Here is a 27,500-nt window from a genome sequence, read left to right as displayed (position 1 = left end):
GTCTACTGTGGCTTGTGCCACTTGGAAGTGAGAACCACCATCAAATTAAGTTATAAATTGGCTAATCTCAGTTTTTGCACATTTTTCAGTAAGCATGGCGACTGAAGATCGAAAGGAGTTCCGAAAATACTGTTGCGATCCGTTCAGCTGCCATAAAACGAAACGACGAAAAGATCTTCGCAATGTGTCAAATGATATGTTGATGAAATTTTCTTCAAAGGTGAAAAAAGATGACAGATTTTGTACTTGGTGCAGAAAAAAACTCTCAGTTGTCACCAGAGCGTATTGAAGAATCATCTTCGACCAGTTCAAAATTATCATCAGAAGGTACTATCGAAGGCATTGCAGAATCGATTTCGATAGATGAGGACTAGGAGTTTTTTGAGCAAGAAGCAGAAGTTGACCTATTAAACCAGTCGTTATCGATGATAGGCGAAAGCCCATTCGACAAACGAAAGGCGGAAAGGAACCCAGGGTACGTTCCTGAAAAGCGAAGTAAAGTGGAAGATTCTGTGCAAAAGAAATTAGAACTAGTTGCTGGACCAAGCACTGTGGAGAAAACACAAAATACAGCGTTAAAATGGGATGAAAACTGCATGCCAGAGGTGATCAAAAGCCTGAAAGAAAAATACGTTGTTTCGAGCCGTACAGAGCAAATACGTATACTGACAATATTTGCTAGGAATATGAGCATCAGAGGGATGATGAGTGAATTCAGTTGCTCCCAAAGAATGGTGTGCAAACCAAAAATTTAGAGAAATAAAATGGTATGCATCGTCTCCAAATCCAAAACAGGGTAAAATATTGCCTGACTAAGTGAAATCCGCCGTAACCAAATTTTACCGAAGTGATGTAGTCAGCCGAATAATGCCGGGAAAAAAGGACTGTGGTGGTCAGGAATGAACATGGAAAAGACAAAATTCAAAAGCGCCTGGTACTAAACAATCTCGAGGAACTGTTTCACAAATTCAGAGAAGAACCCTGGCTTGAAAGTTGGATTCGTGAAGTTCCCCATGCTCTGTCCTTCGGAGTGTGTCCTGGCCGGTTGAGGCTGTACACACAGTGTATGTGTATGTACGATACATCAAAATGTGAAACTCATGATGTTTGGTTCCAAAATGCCACAGATAGCCGAACTTCCTAGGTATCATCATGTGATAGCACGCATAGTTTGTAACCCAGCACGACCGGCATGTTATTTCAGAACTTATGAAAGTTACCCATCAATTGAAGACTTCAAAACCGAGCTACTTAGTGCTGATGAACTAGAGGATATTGATGAAATTCAGTTTAAACGGTGGACATCCACCAACAGATCTGAACTGAACTCCATGGTCCTGCCTTTGGAAGAATTCATTAATCAATTCTGTGAACGCGCTGTGAAATTAGTGAGACACGACTTCATTGCCAAGGCCCAATCTCAGTTTCTGAAAAATAAGAAAGACGAAATCGGTGAAGGAGAGTTTGTCATTATTGGAGACTTCTCAGAGAACTATTCGTTTGTCCTTCAGCAGTGTTTCCCAAACTTTTTTTGAGCGCGACCAAAATCCGGGTGTGGTTAAAATCTCGCGACCCAAGCTTCAATCAGCGTCTTTTACCCCACACGGGGGTAATTTTTTATTTTTAATTATTGTAGAACAAAGTTATTTGGATATTTGTACATCATGCCTCATACGTGTGTCGTCATGTTTTGCGAAAATGGCTGGAAAACGGGTAATCACTCCCACCGATTACCGAAGGAATCAAACATTCGCTGGCAGTGGATAAGATTTGTACAAACAAAACGGGCGAATTTTCCCCCAAAGAAAACGGGTAAAGAGGACCCTTTGGATAGACTTGTCATTTGTGGTGACCATTTTACAGCCGAGGATTACGAAGGCAACGCAATGAGTGAGCTCGGTTTCAAAACAACTGCTCAAGTGAGACTGGAGCGTGATGCTGTGCCCATTATTCAGCCTTCTCCTCCTCAGCTGGCTCCTGCTTCATCTTCTCACACTGTCACCTACGATTATTCGCAATTTAGTTTTAATGGCCAATTATTCAATTAGCGCCAACGTATTTTGCCTTTTCGCAATGTCATCGCAAGGAAAAACACAAAGAGAAGAGAAGAGAGAAAAAAAGAAAAAAAACACTATCAAACAACCACACAGGCTGTTCCTTCACTCTTGTAAACGACGACTGGATTGGGGCATTGTGTTTATCGATAAATGCGCAGAAGAAATCGAGAAATTATTAGAATACACTATCCGGAAGTCCATACGTTGTGACCCGTAATGGGGAACACGGCTGAGAATCTCTTCCCCATCGGCCACGCCTATGCAGCAACGTGTCCTGTCATTGGTTGGTAAATAAATGGCCATAACTTGGGAAGCACTTGTCCGATTAATATCAAACCTTGAAAAGGCACATCCACAGGGCCCCAGTAATATACCTGGCAAGTTTCAATTAGATCGGACCAGTGGTTGTCGAGAAACAGCGGACACACACACACACACACACACGCACACGCACGCACGCACGCACGCACGCACGCACGCACACACGCACACACACTGCTGGAATTATAGATAGATATGCTACAACAGTCTCTTGAAAGTTGGGGTTTATTCTAACTGTTCACTTTCGCTGGGGTCAAGCTCAGCTGTCAGAAGACTTCAACGCCAAGGCGATGGTGCATAATATATTTGGGTCCATTATTGATTCATTCTATTTCTGACTCTTGAGTGACTCGAGGGTTGGTGGTGGTCATATGGCAGCTTAGCTGCCGGGGTAGCTATCATTTCTTGAAGTGCGACTGTGTCGCTGATGCAGTGCCCCTCTACTCTACCAGGACACACACTGGATCTGGTACTCATTTCGCTGACCTCGGAAGGATGACAGGCTGAGTCAACCCCCTGGTGTATTAATTCAGCAGCCAACAGGGCTTGAACTAAGTTAATTCAGCAGCCGACGGGGCTTGAACTAAGGCCCCTAGGATCCCAAGCCACCACCCTAACCACTGAGCCAACACCAGGCTACTCGAGGGTTAAAAAAAATTATTATATCAAGTCACGTGTGGGGTAAGGTAAAATGTTTTTACGACGATTTGATAACTAGATTACTCATCTCTTTAACTTGTTTTCTTTTGTTTTCTTTTCTCCCCATTGACATGTTGTATACCCATAGACAAGATGTTGGGCGTACTGCTGCCAGTGTTAAAGAAATTCATCGGCATGCTGGTGGGGGTGAACGTGTGCTGCCTCCAGTATCTGTGAGTCTCTCTGTTTATGGTTTCATTTATCATTGATTTATGAGTTGCTTTGCAGCATAACACGTTACACTCGCTTTTTGCTTTATTTAGCAAGCACCGTCACTTTTCATTTTTAACTTGTGTGAAGCTATGCTGGTTCATGCTGTATTTTGTCCTGCATTTCCAGCTTTTTCTACTAACCATGTTATGCAGGCTTTGGTGGAAGGACTTTCCAATAGCAGTGGCTCATCACTCATTTCCAGAAAGCCCCCCAGCTTACCCAAACCACAGTGGCATCCTCCTTGGAAACTCTACAGGGTTAGTGGAAAATAATTTACTCTGCAATATATAAGTATCTTGAATTGACTGGTTGAGAACTGTGTGAGGATGTGGGTGTATGGAATCCATGGTGGCAAACATTTTTGTCAACCAACCTCTCACCTTTTGTGGGGAATAAAACAAGCTGTGACAGAGTTTTTTGTGAATACTTTTCACTTTGTACTTTGATAGCCCATATAAAAGGATGGAGGAAGCAGGGAAAGTGCACCCTCTGCTCTTTACGTGCTCGCCCCCCCCCCCACAGGTTTTTGCAGGGCTCACACAGTCCATCATCATCCCCCTTCTGGTGAAACTCCCAAAATTCACTTGCATACACTCAATTGTCCCCCCCCCCCCCCACACCTGGAGAACCAACGTCCACATTCTCTACAATCTCATTATTCCCTCCCATGTCTTCAAGACAGCTGTCCACCATTTCAGATCATCTCTAATCCAAAACATGATCTTTTCTGCCTGAGCTATCCTCACCCCCATCTCAATCCCTCCTCTTTACAAATTGCCAGTTTTTCCTTCCTGAGAGTTTCCTTCTGTATTCATTCTGTCACCTCCACGCATCCTCCCCAACCCTCATTTCTCCCCACACCCATTATTTGTTCAAGTCTCCCTCTATCTTATTTTTTAACTCTGCTGTTGATGTTTCACCCCTCTTTCCACTGATACTTTTGTCATGTTATGTCCTGTTATGTCCTGATCTGTTCAGTGTATTAGCTGTTCCACCAGCTCTTGACTCTGTATACAAAAAATTAATAGAGTAGATGACTTCGTTGGTGAAAATGAAATGTGGAAATGCAGCGAGTTTGGAAGGTTAGAGCTACCTCGACACCGGTGAGCCTGGCAGCTCACTCAGGCAGATTGGCAGGGAATGCAAGCAACCATCTCTCTTCAGGACTGGTCTCATGTCTGTTGCCCCTGATGTTAACTCAGCCTTGGAATTATTCCTCCGAAACATGCTCTCTCTCTCTTATGAACAGATTAATCTCATCTCGTTTTCAGTTATGCTTCCCTTCTTCCTGCTCATGGTACAATGAATCCTGTGGTGAAGCTGTTGCTCTGAAAAAAACTTACCTTGCCTTTGATTGGATTTGCCTTTCAGAAAGACAATCTCAGTGCATTCCCAAAAAGTCTGGAACAAGTGTGTTTCCACTCTCAGGAAAGTCAGAAAACAACATCTGGCCAACCTCAAAATGAACTTTGAAACCTATCTCTCTCTCCTATAGAACCTGGTGGCACCTTCCATAACTTCCCTCACCTCAAATGGCCCTACAGCCAACTCCGCTTGAGAGATGGCCGAATCCTCAATTCTGTGATTGCTTCCAAATATTGTCACCAACCCCTCTCTCTGAACCCACCTTTCCTAGTTGCACCCTGCTGCTCCTAGATTCTGTATCTTGCACACCTGAGAAGATAGACAAGTTTCTGTCAACTCTCAACTCTAACTCTGCTACTGGACCGGACAGCAGCTCACATTCCCTAAAAATCTGCTCTGCTGCTCTTGCACTTCCTCTCTCTGCCCTTTTGCCGCTATCATTTGCTCTCGGTGATCCTCTGTCTGCTTAGTAATCAGTCAACATCACTACATTACATAAAAAGTACAAAAACTGGTCAGCTTACTTCCAATCATCAGCAAGGTCATGGAATCAATCATCACATTTGATATGAAATCCTTCCTCTTCTCTCTTCAAGGGCCTTGTCTCAGAGCACCAGTTATAATTTAGACTAGGTCACTCTACCCTGGTCATGCTGCTTCTACTCACCCAACAATGGATGAAAGCCCTCAATGTCAGACATTAAATCAGGGCCGTCTGTCTGGACATATCTCGTGATTCTGATCGTCTGGCACCCTGCCTTGCTCTCCAAACGCTCTGCATGTGGTATCCCAGGCCAACTCCATATGTGGCTGACTGACTTCCTCTACTCTCTTAGCCAATGTGTGGCTATCAATGCTTGATTGGTAGAAGTTATCATCTCCTCTCACTGTCAAGACAGGAGTGCCCCAAGCCAGTGTTCTGGGCCCATTCCAATTCCTGATCTTTATTAATGATCTCTCTGGCTCTGGAAAATCGAATCTATCTATTTGCTTATGATTACAGCCTCTGCTGTGATATCCCTCATCCTTCAGAGAGACAGGCTGCAGCCTCTTCACTCTCATCAGACCTTGACAAAATTACCACCTGGTCAAACACTTGGATTATGTCTTTCTATTCAGTCCAGACAAATCTCTCACTCACTATCCATCTCCAAAAGCACCATCTTGCAAAAACACACATGAACTTTTTAAACAATTCTTTTGAAGAAGTTCAGTCACTCAAACTACTGGGTCTCACCATCAGCCATGATCTTTCTTGGGCAAACCACATTTTGAAGTTGGCCTCCAAAGCCAGCCATCGTCTGGGCATCCTCCATTGTACGAAGTCCTCAATTTGCACACCTGAACTCTATCCACCTACAAGGCCCACATCTGCAGATTCATAGAGTACTGGCCTTCTATGGGCTGACTCCCCTGACCCACACCTCGTTCAGCTTGATGCCATGGAAACCAAATCCTTTAAGATTATTGGAATCTGCTGCAATGAAGCTCAATCCATCGGCCAATCACTTTCCCATCACAGACATGTCAGTGGCCCCTGTGTTCTACCGCCTCCTCTCTGGTCTTGCACCCTCTGCTCTTCTTGTGCTTTGTCTGCCCCCCCCCTACTCCCAAGGTTACTGAAAGTTTTTTTTTTAATTTTTATCGTATCAGATGGTATTTTACCTTGCCTGGCTTATATGTGATTGGATGGATTGATGGAAACAGTTTGAGTCTGGAAAGGTGTAGTCACTAAAATGTACATTTGTTGTCATTTTTCCTCACACTTGGGTTTTCTGTTGTGCAGGTTATCAGTGGTCACCTCGGTTGGGTAAGGTGCATTGCTGTGGAGCCAGGGAACCAATGGTTTGTGACAGGTTCTGCTGACAGAACGATCAAGGCAAGAGTGTTTGAAAGTGCAAATTACGCAGATGCCATTGCTAATAATTATTATTGATAGCAGCTTTGGACATATAATCGAGCTATGAAGTGTGCCATAAATTATTACCTCTGCCACTGAAGGTGGAGGAAGTTTCATGTTTTCACTCCGTCTGTCTGTCCGTGAACAAGATATCTCAAGTTGTGGGTGGATTCAGACGAAATTTGGTGGACAGGTTCGGTATGTGACAATGACAAAATGATTGGATTTTGGTGAGGATCCGGATACGATAATTTTTTAAGTGATTCTTCACCATTGAGCGATAGTGCTAAAAACAATATATAAAACAAGAAAAAGTGCAATCGGAGATTGCACACCCTCACCAGGACTTGTTTTGTGTGGTGTTTGTGCACTGGTATGGTATGTTATGTAATTGATAAGAAACATAAACTGGAACTGCCTCTTTGTAACTGCTGGCAGTAATGACCAGGTACCAAGATGTCCCGCTTTGATGTAATCCTGCTTTGATCGTACACCTGACCTTGACCCATGACGTTTCTTTATTATTTGTCATTTGAATTTAGAATGGGATTAAAATAAATTCAATTCACATCAAATGGAAGACTAAATAGGTACAGTCCTGCATTGGAGTAATCGGAAGGAACCCAACAAGCAAAAAGAAAATATGAAGTCATCAGGAGGAACCTGGATAGGATTTGCATTTCAGCTGCTACTCCTCTATCCTCAAACCCAGTCAAGCACTTCCAAGTGAGCCTTATTCAAAAAATAATAATAATCAAAAAGAACCCCATCAAAAAATTTAATAACTCGAGCTGCCAGACCATGTGTCCAATCAAATTTAAATTTAAAACATGTATTCCCCATCACTGCAAGATCACAATTGTTAAGTTTCACCTCAATTGATTAAGCGGTTCCAAGATAAAACATCATTTAATATGTTTCTGCAATCCAATATCGCTGCCAAACCATGTGACCTATCAATTATTCCTGAACAAACTTGTACACCCATGGCTTCGGGAACATTTGTGTAAAGTTTCCCCTCAATTTGTCCAGCCATTCGGGAGAAGAAGATTTTTTTAAGTAGGTTTTAGGATAAATCAAATATGCTGACCAAACCATGTGACCTTTGATGTCATGTGTGACAACCTTTTGCTCCTCATGGATAGGCGGTCATACGTGTAAAGTTTTGGCTCGATTTGTTCAGCCGCTTCAGAGAAGGTTTTTCTTTGTTTGTTTGTTTTTAAACAATATGCTGCCGAATCACATGACCAATGACGTCAAATTTTTTTCTGTGGACCATTTTATCCCTAGATAACCCTCAAAATTTTTGATAACACGAGATAACCCAAATGATGCACCACAGCTTGATCTCTCCAACATCCTCACCAGAATCCAGTCCATACAAGTGCTGAAAAGTGTGTGGCCAGTACACACCCCTGACAAACTCCAGTAACAACTGGAAATAACAACTCCAGTAACAACAAGATGGTAGCACCACATCTCAAAGCTCTCTCAGTTCCAGAGTGGAGTTCAGACATCAGATCATCAGTTTTGGTGGCACCCCACGAAGACCAAGAATCCTCAAGAGGGCATCCCAATTAACTCAATCAAACGCTTTACAAAGATAAACATAGGCTACCAGCAGCCATTGCCAGAACTCTCGTCTGCCTTCGGTGAGGACCCGACGAGCAAGGATACAGTCAATCATTGACCTCTTTGGTGTAAAGCGTGACTGCTCTGGACGCTGGTGCTCAAGCAGATGGTGGCGAGCCCGATGAATAATTATCCGAGCAAAAACCTTGCCCGGCACTGAGCAGCCTCACCCCTCGGTAGTTGTTGCAGTCTTGGCGATCACCCTTCCCTTTCCAGTGAGGGGCAACAAGGCCCCTCTTCCAGTCAGTTGGGATGATGCCTGTGTTCCAGGCAGAGCACAGAACTGCATGCACCGACACGAGTGCAGCATTTCCACCAGCCTTGAGAAGTTCAGCATGGATGCCACAGATCCCTGGAGCTTTACCCCATTTCAACCGGATCACTGTAGCCTGTGTTTCCACAAACGAAGGTGGACCACATTTGATTGGAGGGTCAGCAACAGTGATTTTAACACCCCTGACTTCATACCCAGCAGCTGGTGGATCAACCTGGTACAAACGCTCAAAGTAACTGGCCCAGCGGGCCTTCACTTCGGACTCCTCTGTCAAGAGCCTACCACCCTCTGCTCTAACTGCAGTACACCGAGGGATGGGCGTGGATGAACGCAATGCGCAAATTCCTCTGTAAGCAGGACGAGAATCACTTGACTACAGATGATGCTCTACACCCAACATTCCTCACACATCGGCCTCCTTGTCCACCTTTAGCGCACGTACAGTTTTACGCTTCAGCTCCCTGAGCATCTCAGCTCTGCCATTCAGCCGGGCCCTGCGACTCTGGTCAATGATATCCAGTGTCCCTTGAGAGACAAAATTCTTCTTCGCCCTGCAGTGAGTTCCAAGACATCCACCCGCAACATCAAGGATGATGGTCTTGAAGGCACTCCACAACTCTTCAGGATCTCCCGAAGCAGCCAGACTCCCCAAATCACCTCTCAGCTTGTTCGCAAACTCCTCAGCTACCCTCTCATCAATGAACTTGCCAACATCCAGCCTCGGCTGGGATGGTACCATTCTCCTGGATTTCAGGTGCAACTTCAGAGTTGCTACAACAAGTCGGTGGTCAGTATTGAGGAACTGAGCACTCTAGTAGACCCTGCAGTTCTGGCTCATCCTCGAGCAACCATCAACAAGGGCATGGTCAATCTCCTTTGCCACACCGCCAGCGTTGGAATACCAAGTCCAGCGATGAGCTTGTGGGCGCTGAAACCATGAACCGGCCACCTGAAGTCCATGATTTCTTGTAAAGTCAAGGAACTTCGTGCTGTTCTGGTTCACAGTTCCAGACCCATGGGGACCAACAAACGTCGCATAATCATCCCTATCAGTTCCATTCGATGCATTGAAATCCCCCAAGACTAGAAGTATATCTCGCCTGGGGCACTGATCAACCACAGACTCGAGCGTGGTATTGAATGCGTCCTTCATGGTGAGATCACTCGCCTCAGTCGGAGCATAAACAGAGACCAGGGAAATGACACCCAAGGAGTGACGAATCCTTCGTCTCATGATATGCTCGTTGACCAGTGTTACCTCAGTTATCATTGGAGTCAGCTTATTGGACACGGCCACAGCAACTCCTTGGGGATGGTAACCATCAGAGCGACCAAACCAATAGTAGGTGTAACCACCTGCCATGATCTCGCCGCAATCCGGTCTCCGAACCTCAGAGAGTGCTGCAATACTGAAGTCCAAACGTTTTAGCTCAGATGATATCAGAGACAGGTGATTATCCTCTCTTCGGGATAGGACATTCCAAGCACCCACCCGGAGGGACCGCCTCAAGTTATATCCCAAGAGACCGCCATCTGGTGGACGACACCTCAGCACCACTCCGACACACTCTCCCGCAATCTGTCCCGGGAATGTTACCCCGTGGTTTCCCTCCTATCATCAAAGATTGGTGGTCTCGAAGGCTTTGCCCCAATCCCGTCATCCAGTGAGCTGCCCTGCGAAGGGAAGCCCCACAGGAGGTACTCCCATGGAGTGGGTTTTCAGTTTTTTTTAAGCTTCGAGAATGTTTTGCGGAATGAATGGTTTTATGTTGGCCGGAGTGCAAATCCTGCCACCAACCTCCTAAAAAGGGTGCCAGTCCATATTGAAGGCATGTGATATGTCAAGGGAGATGGCTCTGATTTCATGTCTGGCATTGACAATCTCCATCCATTGTGGGAGAGCAGAAGCAGAATATCCAAGGAAGAGTGACCTGATCTGAATCCAAATTGATGATCGGAAATCGAGCTATTGGAGAAGAGGAAGGATTTAATGTCTGAAGCGATGATGGATTCCATAACCTTGTTGATGATTGGTGGAAGGCTGATTGGTCTGTAGTTGCAGGGATCTGTTTTTGCACCTTTTTTGCAGAGCGGTAATGTTTGCTGATTTCCAAGCAGATGGCAGATGACCTTGAGCAAATGAGAATGTGAGTAGAATGAAGAGAGGGTGAGCAAGAGCAGTCTTGCATGTTTTTCGGACACATGGGCTGATTCCGTCTGGATCGGTTGCAGAATCTTGCATGGTGAGTGAGGAATAGTCTTTGATGAAGAGAGCCACTCCTGTGCCAGGATTTGGCTCAGGTCTTTCTTACCGGAGAAGGGAGTAACCAGGGAGAGATACGAGGGAGTCAGAGGAAAGTTTCTGTTAAGCAGATTATGTCTGGCTTGTCAATGGCAACCTGAATGGAAAGATCTGTCAGGTTTGAGCAAATGCCCTGGATGCTTGAGTTCAACACTGTTAAGGAAGTGTGAGTGGAGGCGGTTTTTGGTGCAAGGGAGGGAGTAGGATGGGGTGGGGGGTAAGGAGATTGAAAGGTTGTGGTGGATTGCAGATGAGCTTGTGGAAAGGGCTGGATGAGGAGGAGAAAAGGCTTGGTGGTGATGAGTTGAGGTACCGTGGGGAGTAATAAGAGAGGGGCAGAGGGCAGTTGAAGATTGGAGGAGGTGGGAGAGAGTGGGTGAGGGAAGGAGGCACTTTTATGGATGTGAGGTGGGGGAAGGAGGCACCTTTATGGATGTGAGGTGGGGAAACTTTTGGAAGGGAGAGTGAGTGTGAAGATTGGAGGGAGAAGGGTGAGAGGGCAAAGTTGAGGGTGAAGGGAGAAGGGTGAGGGGAGAGAGTTGAGGGAGAAGGGTGAGGGGAGAGAGTTGAGGGAGAAGGGTGAGGGGAGAGAGTTGAGGGAGAAGGGTGAGGGGAGAGAGTTGAGGGAGAAGGGTGAGGGAGAGAGTTGAGGGAGAAGGGTGAGGGAGAGAGTTGAGGGAGAAGGGGAGGGAGAGAGTTGAGGGAGAAGGGTGAGGGGAGAGAGTTGAGGGAGAAGGGTGAGGGGAGAGAGTTGAGGGAGAAGGGTGAGGGGAGAGAGTTGAGGGAGAAGGGTGAGGGGAGAGAGTTGAGGGAGAAGGGTGAGGGGAGAGAGTTGAGGGAGAAGGGTGAGGGGAGAGAGGTGAGGGAGAAGGGTGAGGGGGGAGAGTTGAGGGAGAAGGGTGACGGGAGAGTGTTGAGGGAGAAGAGTGAGGGGAGAGAGTTGAGCGAGAAGGGTGAGGGGAGAGAGTTGAGGGAGAAGGGTGAGGGGAGAGAGTTGAGGGAGAGGGGTGAGGGGAGAGAGTTGAGGGAGAAGGGGGAGGGGAGAGAGTTGAGGGAGAAGGGTGAGGGGAGAGAGTTGAGGGAGAAGGGTGAGGGGAGAGAGTTGAGGGAGAAGGGTGAGGGGAGAGAGTTGAGGGAGAAGGGTGGGGGAGAGAGTTGAGGGAGAAGGGTGAGGGGAGAGAGTTGAGGGAGAAGGGTGGGGGAGAGAGTTGAGGGAGAAGGGTGAGGGGAGAGAGTTGAGGGAGAAGGGTGAGGGGAGAGAGTTGAGGGAGAAGGGTGGGGGAGAGAGTTGAGGGAGAAGGGTGGGGGAGAGAGTTGAGGGAGAAGGGTGAGGGGAGAGAGTTGAGGGAGAAGGGTGAGGGGAGAGAGTTGAGGGAGAAGGGTGAGGGGAGAGAGTTGAGGGAGAAGGGTGAGGGAGAGAGTTGAGGGAGAAGGGTGAGGGGAGAGAGTTGAGGGAGAAGGGTGAGGGGAGAGAGTTGAGGGAGAAGGGTGAGGGGAGAGAGTTGAGGGAGAAGGGTGAGGGGAGAGAGTTGAGGGAGAAGGGTGAGGGGAGAGAGTTGAGGGAGAAGGGTGAGGGGAGAGAGTTGAGGGAGAAGGGTGAGGGGAGAGAGTTGAGGGAGAAGGGTGAGGGGAGAGAGTTGAGGGAGAAGGGTGAGGGAGAGAGTTGAGGGAGAAGGGTGGGGAGAGAGTTGAGGGAGAAGGGTGGGGGAGAGAGTTGAGGGAGAAGGGTGAGGGAGAGAGTTGAGGGAGAAGGGTGGGGGAGAGAGTTGAGGGAGAAGGGTGAGGGGAGAGAGTTGAGGGAGAAGGGTGAGGGGAGAGAGTTGAGGGAGAAGGGTGAGGGGAGAGAGTTGAGGGAGAAGGGTGAGGGAGAGAGTTGAGGGAGAAGGGTGAGGGGAGAGAGTTGAGGGAGAAGGTTGAGGGGAGAGAGTTGAGGGAGAAGGGTGAGGGGAGAGAGTTGAGGGAGAAGGGTGAGGGGAGAGAGTTGAGGGAGAAGGGTGAGGGGAGAGAGTTGAGGGAGACGGGTGAGGGGAGAGAGTTGAGGGAGACGGGTGAGGGGAGAGAGTTGAGGGAGACGGGTGAGGGGAGAGAGTTGAGGGAGACGGGTGAGGGGAGAGAGTTGAGGGGAAGGGTGAGGAGGGAGAAGGGTGAGGGGGTGAGTTGAGGGAGAAGGATGAGGGGAGAGAGTTGATGGAGAAGCGTGAGGGGAGAGAGGTGGGGGGGGGAAGTTAAGGGAGAAGGGTGTGAAGGTTGCTTTACGAGGGAGAGTTGAGAGGGAGGGGAAACAATGAGAGCAGGGATGGCCAAGGTGCAGGATGGCGATGGGAGAGGGAAAAATGAGACTTGGTCGAGGTATGGTGAAGAAGGGAGTGGGCAGGGGGAGGTACAAGATTTGAGGGGTTGGGAAGAGGGGCAGGTGTGCTAAGAGGAAGGAAGGAGCATGTTTGTGGTGATGAGGAGTTTTCTTATTGAGAGAGGGAGATATATGTGAGGTTAGAATGAAGCCCACAGATGTTAGAACACCACATACTTTGGGACAACAGGTTAGGAGCTGATACTGAAGCAGAAGACAGTGAAGAAGTGTCAAGAGCAGAGGTAGGATGAGGAGCAAGAAGGGAGGGGTAATGAGAGGGGATAACAGGTGTGAGAGGTTCGGAGGAGGTAGATTTAAGGTGGTGGGGTGAATTGGTTTGGCAAGGAAGATGGAAAAAAAGGATGATTGATGGAACACGAACATACGTTGCAAACTGGGAGTTTGATTTTTTTTACGTCAGACGTGCGATTATAGATATTGAGTGAGGGATGCAATAAAGGAGAATTAAGAGAATGGAGGAAAGAAACGTTGTGGCAGTGGGACGTTTTTGACATGGGATGAAGGAAAGGTCGAATTGTAAACAGACTTTTGAAAAAGAAAAAGAGGAGCGAATTATGATGCAATACAGATAACCACACATGTTAAAGAGTAAGTTGTAACATTTACAGACACCGGGTTTTTTTTTTTTTTCTATTTTTTTTGCTAAAGATTACATAAGAATAGGTGAAGGAAAGGTTGAAGAAAAATTGTGTAGGTGTTGGTGAATTTGGATCAGCAAACACAGAGGAGTAGAAGGAAGTTTGGTGAAAGTTACAGGAAGAATAAGAGTGGGTCGAGAAACGTTTTGAGGGGTTGGGAAGAGGGGGACAGGAGGTGTAACAAGTTACAGGTTAAATGAATAAGTGTGTGTGTGTGTGTGTGTGTAATTTTTTTTTTTTAATATTAGGTAAAGGAAAAGTTGAAGTGCTTTGGCAACGACGGTACATGTATATATTTTTAATTGATGAATTAATTGATTAATTATTTCATTATTATGGATTTATTAATTCCTTATTTATTTTCTTTCTCATCTGGCCAATATCTCAGGCACCCTTTGAGCTTGGAAACTGATATTTGGCCATGACAGTGATCAAGTGATTTCGCTATAAAGGTATTTTTGATTTATTGATTAATCAATTAATTATTCATTATTCCATTGATTAATTTTCATAGTTATAGATTTGGATGAGGTACTGGTGCTTTTGGTATGCTATTCGGCAATTGATTGAGAAATTAATTATTTTATGATTATGATTTACTTATTTAAATTTTGCAATTAATCAATTATTGTACACAACTCCCTCCCAATTCTGACTCTATGTGCTGCAAGGCGCCATCGCCGGGCACCAAAGGCACTCCAGCGATGTTGTGCCCTGGAGGATTTGTTATTTATTTCTTTAGCGCTACTTGTTTTTTGATTCACGAGCGCCAGCCACAGTGACCACTATATTCGTTATGTCTGTGTGTCTGTCTGTCTGTGTGTCTGTCTGTCCAGAGCATAACTCGGTGGACTTTGATCCAATCTTGATGAAACTTGGTTATGTGTTCGATATCAATGTCTCGTTGTGTTTTCCTGGATGAGGGCGTGCTTCGCCCATTGTGGGCGGAGCCACGCCCAAAAAATAGCCATTTTTAGGGGGTGGTCGGATTAAAAATCTGTCTTCTTCGAGGGAATTGACTGAATGGAATTGGTTCTTCAGTATTTGAATAGCAAAATGAATGATCTAAAACTTGTCATTGTCCAATTTTTCATTTTCGTCCCAAGGTCAAGGTCACAAGGTCAAAAACTTAGAAGATTGCGAATTTTGACATAAACATCATACGACCGCCCAAACTTTGAGAGCTCGGATGACTATTTTTTTATGCATAATATTGAGGTCATTCCCCACCTAAAGTCTTGAAACCATTTTGCTCTATCTCGAACACCTTGCCCATGGCACCCCCTTCAAGTTTGTTTTTACACTAATTTCATCAAAGTATGGATAATCCGAGGAGTGTGAAATGCCTTATAGCCTATATGACGTTATATTGTTCCTGGAATGTTCCAGAGGAAATTTTGCACCAAAGGTCAAATTTTCAAAGTTGTGGGAATCGAACCGGGTTTTCGACCTTCTTTGATGAACTAACTCCAATAAGCTATAGCACGTATCCTGTTTCCTTATTTTAATGTCCAGAACATTGTTTTGTCACCTTTAAAGGTTATGCAAAGGTCAAATTTTGAAAGTTGTTGAACGAAACTGGGTTTTCGACATTTTGCAGCTAATAACCTGTCACCCGTACCACATCATGTTGATCATTTTTATAACTTGGTCAAAAATGATCACATTGTCTCATCCTTGACTTCTGAAACAATCTACATCGTCAAATACCGCTCGTGAACCATTGTCGTCTTCAGACTTGTCTTATTTTTTTTTACCCCATATTAATCCTACTCAACCAAATTCTTATACTGACTCACTACTGTTTTCTCTCTGCCGTCTCTTTTCCTGTTTGGTCCTTCCCTTCCTTATTTTGTACAACTGTTGCCCCACAATCCCACTGTTATCAACCTTGCTCTTCCATTCGTAAAGAGAAAAGTCCACAGAAGTTGATTTACTAATTTTCCACCAAAGCAAAAGTTCACACGACAAGTGTTTATCACATTCTCTCTAAATACTTGGATTTATTTCAAAACAAAATTTATTTTCTTTGCAGGATGAAACAACATAAATACAGAAGCAAGCTTTAAGTTACAATTTAATATACAAGGTGAATGACAATTTAATCACCTCACTTTTCACCATTCCACCTCGTCACTTCTACTTGAATTGGAGAAGTGAGGAAGCAAAACTGTCAAATACGCTCCAATGTCCACTGCATCCATAAAATAAAACAAACATGAAAAAATCCAGAAAACTAGTCCACTGCATTAATTTTTTTGATTCTCAAGATAATGCCTGAAGAACCAACATCTTCACCTTGTTTCTCATGGTAGTAAACTTGCACTTTCTAAACTCTTGTTTTGGAATTCTTCTTTTTTTGTTTTTAATGTAGTTGAGGTTCATGTGAGAGCAAGAACACTGGACAAATTAGGATGACTAGAATAAAAGGAAGAGTAGAGGGAGGGAAACAGCAGAGTTCAAGGACAAAATAGGGGGAGACTTGGACAAATATTATGTGGGGAAGAATCGGGGCCAGGAAAGGATACATTGGATGAAGAGAATGGATACAGAAGGAAACTCTCAGGAAGGAAAAGCTGGAAATTTGGAAGGAGAAGTGCTTGGGGGTGAGGAAGTTAACAAGGGTAGAAAAGATCATTGTTTTGGATTGGAGATGATCTGAGATGGTGGTGGACAGCTGTTTTGATGACCTGGAGGGAAGAATGAGATTGAAGAGAATGTGGAATTAGGTTCGACAGGTGTTAAAAATCAGGAACAAGTGAGAGGTGGTGAATGGATTTTGGGAGTTTCACCAGAAGCAGGTTGATGGTAGACTGTGTGCACCCAACAGAAACCTGGGAGTGACAAAGCATGGAAAGACAAGTCTGAAGACGACAATGGTTCACGCGCGGTATTTGACGATGTAGATTGTTTCAGAAGTCAAGGATGAGACAATGTGATAATTTTTGACCAAGTTATGATTAATTATAGTGGCCTTCAATCAACACCTCAGAACAGATCACCATATTCATATTCATGGTGAGAGCAGACCGACCAACCAATTGGTGATTGTTCTTGTTTATTTCAAAATTCGCAATTTTCTAAGTTTTTGCCCTTGTGACCTTGGCCTTGGGACGAAAATGAAAAATCGGACGACAAGTTTTAGATAATTCATTTTGCTATTCAAATACCGAAGAACCCATTCCATTCAGTCAATCCCCTCGGAGAAGATAGATTTTTAATCCGACTACCCCCTAAAAATGGCTATTTTTTGGGTGTGGCTCCGCCCACAATGGGCGTAGCATGCCCTCATCCAGGAATACACAACTAGACATTGATATGGAACACATAACCAAGTTTCATCAAGATCCGATCAAAGTCCACGGAGTTATGCTTTGGACACACAGACAGACACACAGACAGACACACAGACATAACAAATATAGTGGTCACTCTGGCTGGCGCTTGTGAACCAATCAGATGGTACAAAACCAGAAATGAGGTGATAGAAGACAGAGAGACCACTGACCTGTTTGCGATGGGGGAAGTGATAGGCCCATAGTCTCAGCTTCATGTTGGGAGATGCCAATAATCTTAAAGGCCTTGGTTTCCACGGCATCATGTTGAGCTCGAGCATAATGTGAGGCAGGGGAGCCAGCCCAAAGAGGAGAGCAGTACTCCATCAAGTTGCGGATACTTTGTCTTCACAGAGCTTTCAGCAGCCTTACTATTTTCTTTGGAAGAAAATATTTTCTGAAAACAAGAAAAGTTTTCTTGAAACTGAAAATCATGAGAACATTTTTCTTTTGGCTAGAAAATTTTTCTCATGGTTTTCTTAATTTAAGAAAATGCTTTCTTTCCAAGAAAAATGTTTTCATTAGTGCTAATATACTAATTACCTCTGCCACCGAAGTCCAATGCGCTGTTTTCATCACTGTCTGTTTGTGAGCAGGATATCTTAAAAAGTTGTGGATAGATTTGGACGAAACTTGGACTGGTTGGGTGTGTGACAAGGACGAATCAATTCTATTTTGGTGAAGGTCTGGATTCAGATACTATATTTTTTAAGTGATTCTTCACTACAGAGATGTGGGGCCAAAAACGATATGCAACATGATATTTCAAGATGGATTATGACAAAACTCTGTAGATGTGTTGGGTAGATGACATGAACAAGCCGATTAGATTTTTCTGTCAGGTTGGGATGCAGATCCGGCCGATCATTGGGATACAACACGTAAACTATTCAGCCTGGCAGAGCTCTGCACTTTATTGATTGTCATTCTAGTTCTGACTTAAACATACCTGAACAACATAATTCCAGATTGTTCCATTGCCATTCAAAATATCATCAGATACAACTGGAAAGGAGTGACTCTTGTCATCTTGATCAACATCTTCCCAGGATTTTGTGAACCGTCTGATTTAGGTAGAAGACAGAGAGACCACCGACCTGCCTGTGATGGGGAAGTGATAGGCCCATAGACTTGGCTTCATCACGGGAGATTCCAATAATCTTGAAGGCCTTGGTTTCTACGGTGTCAAGCTGAGCAAGGTGTGAGGCAGGGGAGCCATCCCAGAGGGAAGATCAGTGCTCTATCAAGCTGTGGTGGAAAGCCTTGTAGGTGAATAGGAGTTCAGGTGTGCCAAGGAAGGACTTTGTATGACGGAGGATGCCCGAAAATCTTTAAAATAAAAAAGATACACTTTCCTTCAGCTGATTAATCGATATGTTTATGTGAAATGTTGACGAACTAAGAACTGTGTTGAAGAAGTGGTGTGTTTTAACACATGAGAAAGCAGCAGAAAGCTCTGTGTCATTGACTCCCATCAAGAATAGAAGTACCGTCACTTGGCTGACCTTAAATAGTGTGTGAAAGAAAATGTTCTTCACTGCTTTATCTCATTTTGTTGGTGTTCCGATGATAGCTGCTTTGAGAACTTTTATGTTGGCGAAATGGAAGTGCAAACTTCAGAAGCTATTCATGTGTAAATATGTTCATACAAAATTGCATGACCTCTTTGTAAGTGACAGCATTGGAGTAGTTTTTCACAGAATGCATGGGTGAAACCCTTATGGATGTGTTTTGAAATCCGTGTTTTTGTAACGACCCATACAGAGCTTTCCGTATTTTTTTTCATCAGAAAAACATGCCATGATTATGGGGAATTGAGCTGCTATTCCCATGTGCTGATTTGTTTCTTAACCCATTTACTCCAGACGCGGTGAAATGCGAACGCATCATGACCACGATTATATGAATTACTCCCATGGTCGTTTTTCTTAAAATATATTTTTGTATAAGTTAGCCAAGTACAAAAGCTTGCAAGCTCATTACCGTGATCAAATGTCCACCAGGCAGGAGGACGTCTCTCCATGTTGTTAAATATGGAAATAGTGCCCGTTGTTGGATTTTTCCATCGCTGTTCGCTCCTATGTGTACTTCACAGAAAATACCGAAGTGCCATCTTTACATTGCACGAAGTAAAGACGGAATTCTGCTGCACACAAATACAAACCCTGATGTCTGAGGGTTGCGATGAAATTTGTGACCACATCAATATGAGACCAATAAATCTTAACAAGCAACTTTGACGCAGGACGCCATTTGGCCCATCATACCTGTGCTGCACCACCACATCTTATGATAATTCACCGTCTGTCTGTCTGTCTGTCTGTCTGTTCCCAGGTACTGCAAAAACGGCTGAACCGATCGCAACCATTTTTTGGGTGTGTAATTCTGGGACCTCTTGGAGTAAAATAGGCATAAATACAACATGACCCCCATGACGGCTCCCGCAGGGAGCGGGTGCTTCTAGTTAAATAAATCCATCAGGCTCTCGACTCATTTTCGCTTGGCAGAGGAGTGGGGATGAGAAAAGTGTTGCAGGCACAGGGACTAGCATGTTATAAATGCAAATAAAATTGGTTCACGAGTCAGTAAGTGACCACTATATTCGTTATGGGTGTCTGTGTCTGTATGTCTGTCTGTCTGTCCCGAGCATAGCTCCGTGGATTTTGATCCGATCCTGATAAAATTTGGGTGGGAGGTTTATATCATGATCTAGTTGTGTTTTCCTGAGAATAGGCGTGCTGCGTCCATTATGGGCGGAGCCACGCCCAAAAAACGTGTTTTTAGGGGGTAGCCGGTTTCAAGTAACATCTTCTCTGAGGGGATTTGTCGAATCTGGCGGGGGTTTCGGTATTTGGTTAGCCCAATGGCACCTGCATAGCCCCACGGAGCTCGATTTTTCATTTTCGTCCTAAGGTCAAGGTCACAAGGTCAAAGACTTAGAAAATTGCGAATTTTGACATAAAAATTATACGACCGCCCAAACTTTGAGAGCTAGGATGACAATATTTTTTATGCATAATCTTGAGGTCATTCCCCACCTAAAGTCTTCGAACCATTTTGCTCTATCTCGAACACCTTACCAGTGGCGCTCCCTTCAAGTTTGTTTTTACGCTGATTTCATCAAAGTATGGATAATTAATCTGAGGAGTGCGAAATGCCATATAGCCTATATGACGTTATATTGTTCCTGGAATGTTCCAGAGGAAGTTTTGCACCAAAGGTCATAATCCTTGACCTTTGACCTTTAAAGTTCACAAAGGTCAAATTTTCAAAGTTGTGGGAATCAAACTGGGTTTTCCACCTTCTTTGATGAACTAACTCCAATAAGCTATAACACGTATCCTGTTTCCTTATTTTAATGTCCTTACACAACATTGTTTTGTGACCTTTAAAGGTTATGCAAAGGTCAAATTTTGAAAGTTGTTGAACAAAACCGGGTTTTCGACATTTTGCAGCTAATAACCTGTCACCCGTACCACATCATGTTGATCATTTTTATAACTTGGTCAAACATTATCACATTGTCTCATCCTTGACTTCTGAAACAATCTACATCATCAAATACCGCTCGTGAACCATTGTCGTCTTCAGACTTGTCAATATTTAAAAACGAATTTGTTTATGACGACTTGCAACTTTCCCTTGTACATGTGGGATGGTGTACGTTTACTGACCCCTGCTGAAGGGGTTGGTTGGAATTGCTGATTCCGTTTATCTCTTTCTCGAGAATATTACCAATTTTAACCTTCCATGTAGGTTTTCCATGAAAGCCGCTCCTAAGTGGTTTTTCATGTGCTAAATCTGCAATGGTCTGTAACCACACCAATCACAGTTTATTATAAGAAAGCATGGGATGGCGAAAATAGAGATTACCAGGACAAAGGGCAGACGGACATGAAAACGAGCAGAGAAATAAAATAAAGTACACTTACGTTCCGATGTTACAAAAACCCACTTAATATAGGAAATAAAATCTAATCAAAATGGCCATGAGCGCACAACAGATGGTTCCAGATGAGGTGTTTTGAGCAGATATTATTGTGTTAACGACTCCAGTATCCGCCAAGTAAAGAAATATGAAAACATAAGGGGGAGTGATTGCTCTGGTTTGCACTGGAGCGAGGGTGATTCCGGTAAACCCCTCCATTGCATGTATTCCATACTTATTTATTTTATGATAACAAAATGCTGTACCAACCAACTGAAAATAATCTTCCCAGCGATGAATGTTCAAGTGAAATGTATATTTTTTAATCTTCCCTAAATATCACTATCATTTGCACGGTTGTTTTTTGTTACAATTTGGACAGGATTGTCCAAAATTTTGACCAAAATGCATATTTTGACATTTTTCAAAAAATATTGGGGGGGGGCATACCCTCAGAACCCTCTAGTAAGGATTTGTTTTGCTTGTTACTCTCCTTTTTCAGTAGTTCTGCAGTTTCACCCATGATTACGTGAAAGAAGTTACAAAACCCCAAAAAATAAAAACCCATGTAATAACAGGAAGTTGCTCGCAGGTATGCTACCTCAGATCCACTCAGTGGTAGCATATTTGCCTTTGAGCTTCTCATCTGAGTTTTATTGTCTACCTGACTGTTGTGCTTCCGAGTGCAGCTGTCCTTGAGAGGAAGGTTAAGCTGTGCATCCTGTCTGCCAGCATTTGCTGGTGAACATTAAAGATTCCACTATCTCTTCACAAGCGCAGGCTGTTGTGTGCTGTTACCCCAAGCTGGCCAGATTCAAAATTCCTGCCCTGAGTTCCACTGAGAAAACCTATGGCAAAGCACTAAGTGTATTCTTTGCTTAGACACTGCTTCTGCAGCACCAACACTCTGGGACAGACTCCCAAATCAAGGGCAGTGTGCCATATCCAGCTCCAACCATGATCCCATACATTTTTCACAGAAGCCTTAATTTGTCTTCAGGCACGAGCACCAAATCAAGAAATCAGAATGCAAGACAGTCGAATGAAACTCACTCTCTTCCTTTATCTGTGAAGTGTTAGAATCTCAATAAAACGACTGCACTAGATCCCAAATTATCATATGATGGGTACAAAAGATTCCGAATACTTGAGTAAATGAAAAAGATAATAACAAGTCTGGAGATGGCGATGGTTCACGAGCAATGTACACGGTTCGTCTTTTTTTATTTTTTGACCTTCGAGCGGACGCCACGGGCAAACTGGCGGGAATCGGGAAAACGTAAATGATTAAAGTTGTAGTACTCAAAGAGCACTACTTGCATACCAACTTTCATTTGAAACAGTTGAAAACCCTAGGAGCTCGATGCCCAATTTATTGATTTTTTTTGACATTTTCTAAGTTCGTGACCTTGTGACCTTGACCTTGGGGCGAAAATGGAAAATCGAGCTTCGTGGGGCTATGCAGGTGCCATTGGGCTAACCAAATACCGAAACCCCTGCCAGATTTGACAAACCCCCTCAGAGAAGATGTAACTTGAAACCGGCTACCCCTTAAAAACACATTTTTTTGGGCGTGGCTCCGCCCATAATGGGCGCAGCACGCCCATTTTCCGGAAAACACAACTAGATCATGATACAAACCTCGCACCCTAATTTTATCAAGCTCGGATCAAAACCCACGGAGCTATGCTCGGGACAGACAGACACACACCCATAATGAATATAGTGGTCATTTACTGACTCGTGAACCAATGATTTGTTTGATTGTTTGTTTTTCAGTGTAACCAAAAAATATCCATGACGTTTGGAAACGAAATGCCTCTTTGCCCCTTTTTGCTCCTTTTTACCTTCCCATCATAGATCTGGGAGCTGGCAACTGGAAAGCTTAAGCTTTCTTTAACAGGCCACATCAGCACCGTACGAGGTGTGGCTGTGAGTGCGCGTAGCCCCTATCTTTTCTCATGCGGTGAAGATAAGCAGGTCAAGTGCTGGGATCTCGAATACAACAAGGTGTGTCTGGCCACATTTACAGATTTTTATTTCCAATAAATGTAATTCCATAAATGATATATTCCATTGAGTTAAATTATTCATTTTATGGTTTTCTATGCAAACCTAACTGCAGAGCACAGAGAAGAAATTCTTATTACTTTGTCATTCAGTGAGAGGCAATTGGAAATTGTCATTACTGAGGAGCAGGTAACAGTGGAAATGCACGAAGCATGATGACAGCTTTTAGTGTTAGAGTGGAACTTTGCTCTGTTATTCTAACAACGAATTAACATCTGAAATGTCAGCTTTTCCTTGCTCCCATGGCAGTTACCATATTGTACCTCACCAAACGTTCTATTCATTTCATCCCTTGTTCCACCTCTCTGCCAACACAGATCAATTCTGGCCTTCACCAGCAAGACCAATTCTTCATCATAAATTAAACGAATTAAAGCAACACAAATGTCATGCAAAGAAAATATAAAGCAAATTAAGAAGTTTTCAAAGGATCTTTTTAAACGGTGTTTTGTAAGGAAGGTCTTGTTTGATTTTTTTTTTTTTTGGATATACTGTATATATTTTTAAGCTCACCTGGAATATAATTCCGGGGAGCTTATGGGATGTCGCGTCATCCGTCCGTTCGTCCTTCAATACTTTCAACTTCTTCTCTGAAACTACACAAAGATTTTGATGAAACTTGACCACAACCTTCATCACCCTGTATGTACCAAAGTTTGTTCACTGCATTAACAAAAATCAGGCCTGAAGAGGGTCCACAGGGGGTTGCCCCCCCCCCCAAAATAGGTATTTGCTTTGTTCTCAGAAAGCAAATTTCTTCTCAGTTTGTTCATGACATGAAAAAAATTGGGCCCAAAATAAAAAGGCTTATGGTGGGGGGGGGTGGTTGACCCCAAAATATGTACCGTATTTTTCACTGTATAAACCACATTTTTTATTAGCAAGGAAGGTAAAAGTTTGGGGTGAAGTTAATACACAGGTGGAGAAAAAAAATCAGTCTTAAAAACGATCAATGCTAACTTTGAATTATGTTCCAAATAAACACTTTTTTGCCAGTCACAACTGCTGTTTAGCTCAGTTCCACCGCTTAATTTTGAAAATTGGTTCAGATTAAGAATTTATACAGCATTTTATTAACTGTGCATGGAAATTAAATATAGCCACGCTCGGAAACACCTGGAGACACCCGATGTTTCTGTGCGTGGCGTATGTAGAGTCTTGCAGCTCTGAAAATGCCACTAAACACAAAATAATAAGAAGAATAACACCTGGTCTCATCAAAAGAAGAATTATTCACAATAGGTAGAGTCTAATAACGGAGCACCTACCTCAAATAAGCATGTGTGCAATGTGACGATCAACACTGCAGTGCAGGCGAGCATGACGGTGAATCGGTCCTTCTCGTAGCCAGTAGACGGTGGCAAGCTTCCTGTGTATGTCGTGTTGAAGAGGAAGACAATGCCCAAAGACAAGTTTCTAGCCGGTGACATTGTTCATGCACAGCAGAAGGGGTGGATAGACGAGGGACTGTTCCAGGACTGGGTCTGCACATTCTGGAGTAATCGGCTGGATGGCGGTCTCTCTTGATGACAGAGCATGCTCGTCCTAGATGTGTTCAGTTGTCACAAGACCAACGACATCAAAGTGCTGCTCCATCGGACCAACACTGATATCGTCATAATTCCAGGAGGGATGACATCGCTCCTGCAGCTGCTCGATGTGTCCATCAACAAGCTGTTCAAGGACGGGCTATGTTGCTGTTGGTCCGACTGGCTAATCAGTGGGGAGAAGACCGACACCAGAGTGGGAGGATGAGAAAGGTTGACCTTCTGATGATCCAGCTGCAGATCATCAAGGTGTGGGAGGAGATACTCTCGGACATCATCAAGTGAGCATTTCTTAAATGCTGCATCCCCAACAACATCGATGGCACAGAGGATGACATAATTTGGGAGGAGAAGGCTGCAAATGAGCATGACAGCGATGTGGACGGGGACAGGAAATTGCTTTTCCCGATTCGGACAAGGAGAGACCTGCCATCTTCGAGGAAAGCATTGAGAAGGATTTCCTCGGGTTCAGTTGAAAAGCTTCATCAAACCCAAATAGCAAACCCCACCACCAATTCTCGTTGGGCGTCGTCGCATCCCCACCACCAATCCTCGTTGGGCGTCGTCGCATCCCCACCACCAATCCTCACTGGGCGTCATCACATCCCCACCACCAATCCTCGCTGGGCGTCATCACATCCCCACCACCAATCCTCGCTGGGCGTCGTCACATCCCCACCACCAATCCTCGCTGGGCGTCGTCGCATCCCCACCACCAATCCTCGCTGGGCGTCGTCGCATCCCCACCACCAATCCTCGTTGGGCGTCGTCGCATCCCCACCACCAATCCTCGTTGGACGTCGTCGCATCCCCACCACCAATCCTCGCTGGGCATCTTCGCACCCCACCACCAAACATCGGTGGATGTCGTCGCACCACCACCACCAATCTTCGGTGGGCGTCATCACACCCCCACCACCAATCCTTGGTGGGCATCATCGCACCCCCACCACCAATCCTCGGTGGGCGTCATCGAACCCCCACCACCAATCCTCGGTGGGCATCATCGCACCCCCACCACTAATCCTCGCTGGGCGTCGTCGCACCCCCACCACCAATTCTCGGTGGGAGTCGTCGCTTCCCCCCCTTCATTCCTCAACCATTCTTTGACTTGGAACAGGCTGCAACGATTTCTTAACAATAATGTTGTTTTCACTTTCCTCACTCATATAATTATTGAATGCCTGTTCATCATAGATACGAATCGCTGGGTACATTGCAATGCTTATAAACACCCGGAGATGTCAGCGTTCGTTTCTTTATTTCATTTCCGCACATGCGATCACCATGAGTTTCTCTTAAACGAAGGAGAATTACAAAATTTAAGCTCCACAATCGAACTAACAAGCAGTTCCGACTCCTATAAAAGTGTTGATTTGTCCAATTCAGACATATTTGACATTTTGGGCATCTCCTGGAGATGTGTATGTTTAATGTGTTGCAAATCGCGTGACAAACGAGCCGTTTCTTATCAACCGTTTCGTTTGTGTGCTTAGGCCACTTGGCGAGCGTTCGCCAAGCTGCTTGGTTGTTCGTTTCGGTAAAAGTACCCGTGCTCTCAATGGACCATCGATTTAGACAGACATACGTTTCCACCTGTGTTGGGTCCTGTGGTTGGTGCCTCGGGAGGCGTCTCATCCGCTGAAAATGTGCAATTTTATTTTTACAGGAAGTCATTTTGTTTTCCCTTTTTGTGCGATCTCGTTTTAAGATAATCGACCCCTCACTTCAACATCGATAAATATATAAAAACAATAAGGTCCATCCGACCAGGTGTTTACCTGGTGTTGGCTTAATGGTTAGGGTGATGGGCTTGGGATCCTAGGATCCTGAGTTGAAATCCCATTCAGTTGTTGAATTAATACTTGGTGCGGTTGACTCTGCCTGTCATCCTTCTGAGGTCGGCAAAATGAGTCCCAGCTTGCTGGTATCCTGTGTCGGAGTGGCGACCCATCCAGGATTGTGCCCAATAGCCAAGGATACTGCTAAGGCAGCACCAATGCTCTGCACAGAGTATGGTCCCAATGGATGGATGCATGGATGGATGGTCATGATTCATTGACCAAGCTGTAATGTTTTTTTTTATTTTTTTTTATTTTTTTGTATATGCCGTTTTCAGAAGGTGGAACGGATCCCTCCCAGGTCTTGAAGTATCGTGTGTGTGTGTGTGTGTGTGTGTGTGTGTGTGTGTGTGTGTGTGTGTGTGTGTGTGTGTGTGTGTGTGTGTGTGTGTGTGTGTGTGTCTGTGTGTGTGTGTGTGTGTTTGCGCGTGTGTGTCATTGATTGATATCTTCATGTGTGGGTTCCAGAATGTGGAATGGATACCTCCCAGGGTGGGCTCAAAGTACCCACGTTCATTTTGTTAAGCGGTCACGATTCCTGGACCAAACTGTGAAGTTTATTTGTTCTTACAGTTTTGTGCTGAGGGCTGTCTGCAGGATCATCACTGAGCCCCGGACAGCTTCCAACTAGTTTGTTTGTCGTAATATTCCCAGGGATGGTTTCTCATATCTCTGTGAGGTTCTTCGTCGTCATTCCTGTACCTCCAACTATCACTGGTAAAACTTTGGCATTCTTCAGCTTCCAGGATCTTTTCACTTCATGCTTGAAGTCTTGGTATTTGGTCATTTTCTTGATTTCTGCATCGCTTAATCCAATATCACTGGTATTAACACCTCAACTTGCAATGTCTTCCAATCTTTTTTTATTTTCTTTTTGTACCTATGTGTGATATCTGGTGGCATTGCTTTCTTTTCGATGTTCACGCCCAATGGGATCATTAGGTCGTACGTGAGTGGGAGGTACTTCAATGTTTTCAGTGATTGCTTTTTGTTCATTTTTTCACAAA

The 27,500-nt window shown here is 44.4% G+C and overlaps 1 protein-coding gene across 6 annotated transcripts in view; it reads left to right on the top strand.

Moving 5' to 3' along the window:
- PLRG1 (pleiotropic regulator 1) overlaps window positions 1-27,500 on the top strand; it is a 204,895-nt gene that overhangs the window by 103,007 nt on the left and 74,388 nt on the right. For all 6 annotated transcript variants that reach the window (XR_015053148.1, XM_085863551.1, XM_085863547.1 and 3 more), the window contains 4 exons: window positions 3,166-3,250; window positions 3,443-3,547; window positions 6,442-6,534; window positions 22,896-23,045. Coding sequence is in view for 5 of the 6 variants with exons in the window: in XM_085863551.1 (XP_085719677.1) it covers window positions 3,166-3,250; window positions 3,443-3,547; window positions 6,442-6,534; window positions 22,896-23,045 (433 nt within the window). In the remaining variant the exon portion in view is untranslated. The remainder of the gene's footprint in view (window positions 1-3,165; window positions 3,251-3,442; window positions 3,548-6,441; window positions 6,535-22,895; window positions 23,046-27,500) is intronic.

Source organism: Eptatretus burgeri, chromosome 18 (assembly GCF_056783735.1).
Source record: "Eptatretus burgeri isolate ZD-2024b chromosome 18, Ebu_testis_v1, whole genome shotgun sequence".
In the NCBI taxonomy this organism is placed as follows: domain Eukaryota; kingdom Metazoa; phylum Chordata; class Myxini; order Myxiniformes; family Myxinidae; genus Eptatretus; species Eptatretus burgeri.
Note: the sequence above shows the minus strand (reverse complement) of the source record. Positions and strands in the feature narration are given on the sequence as shown.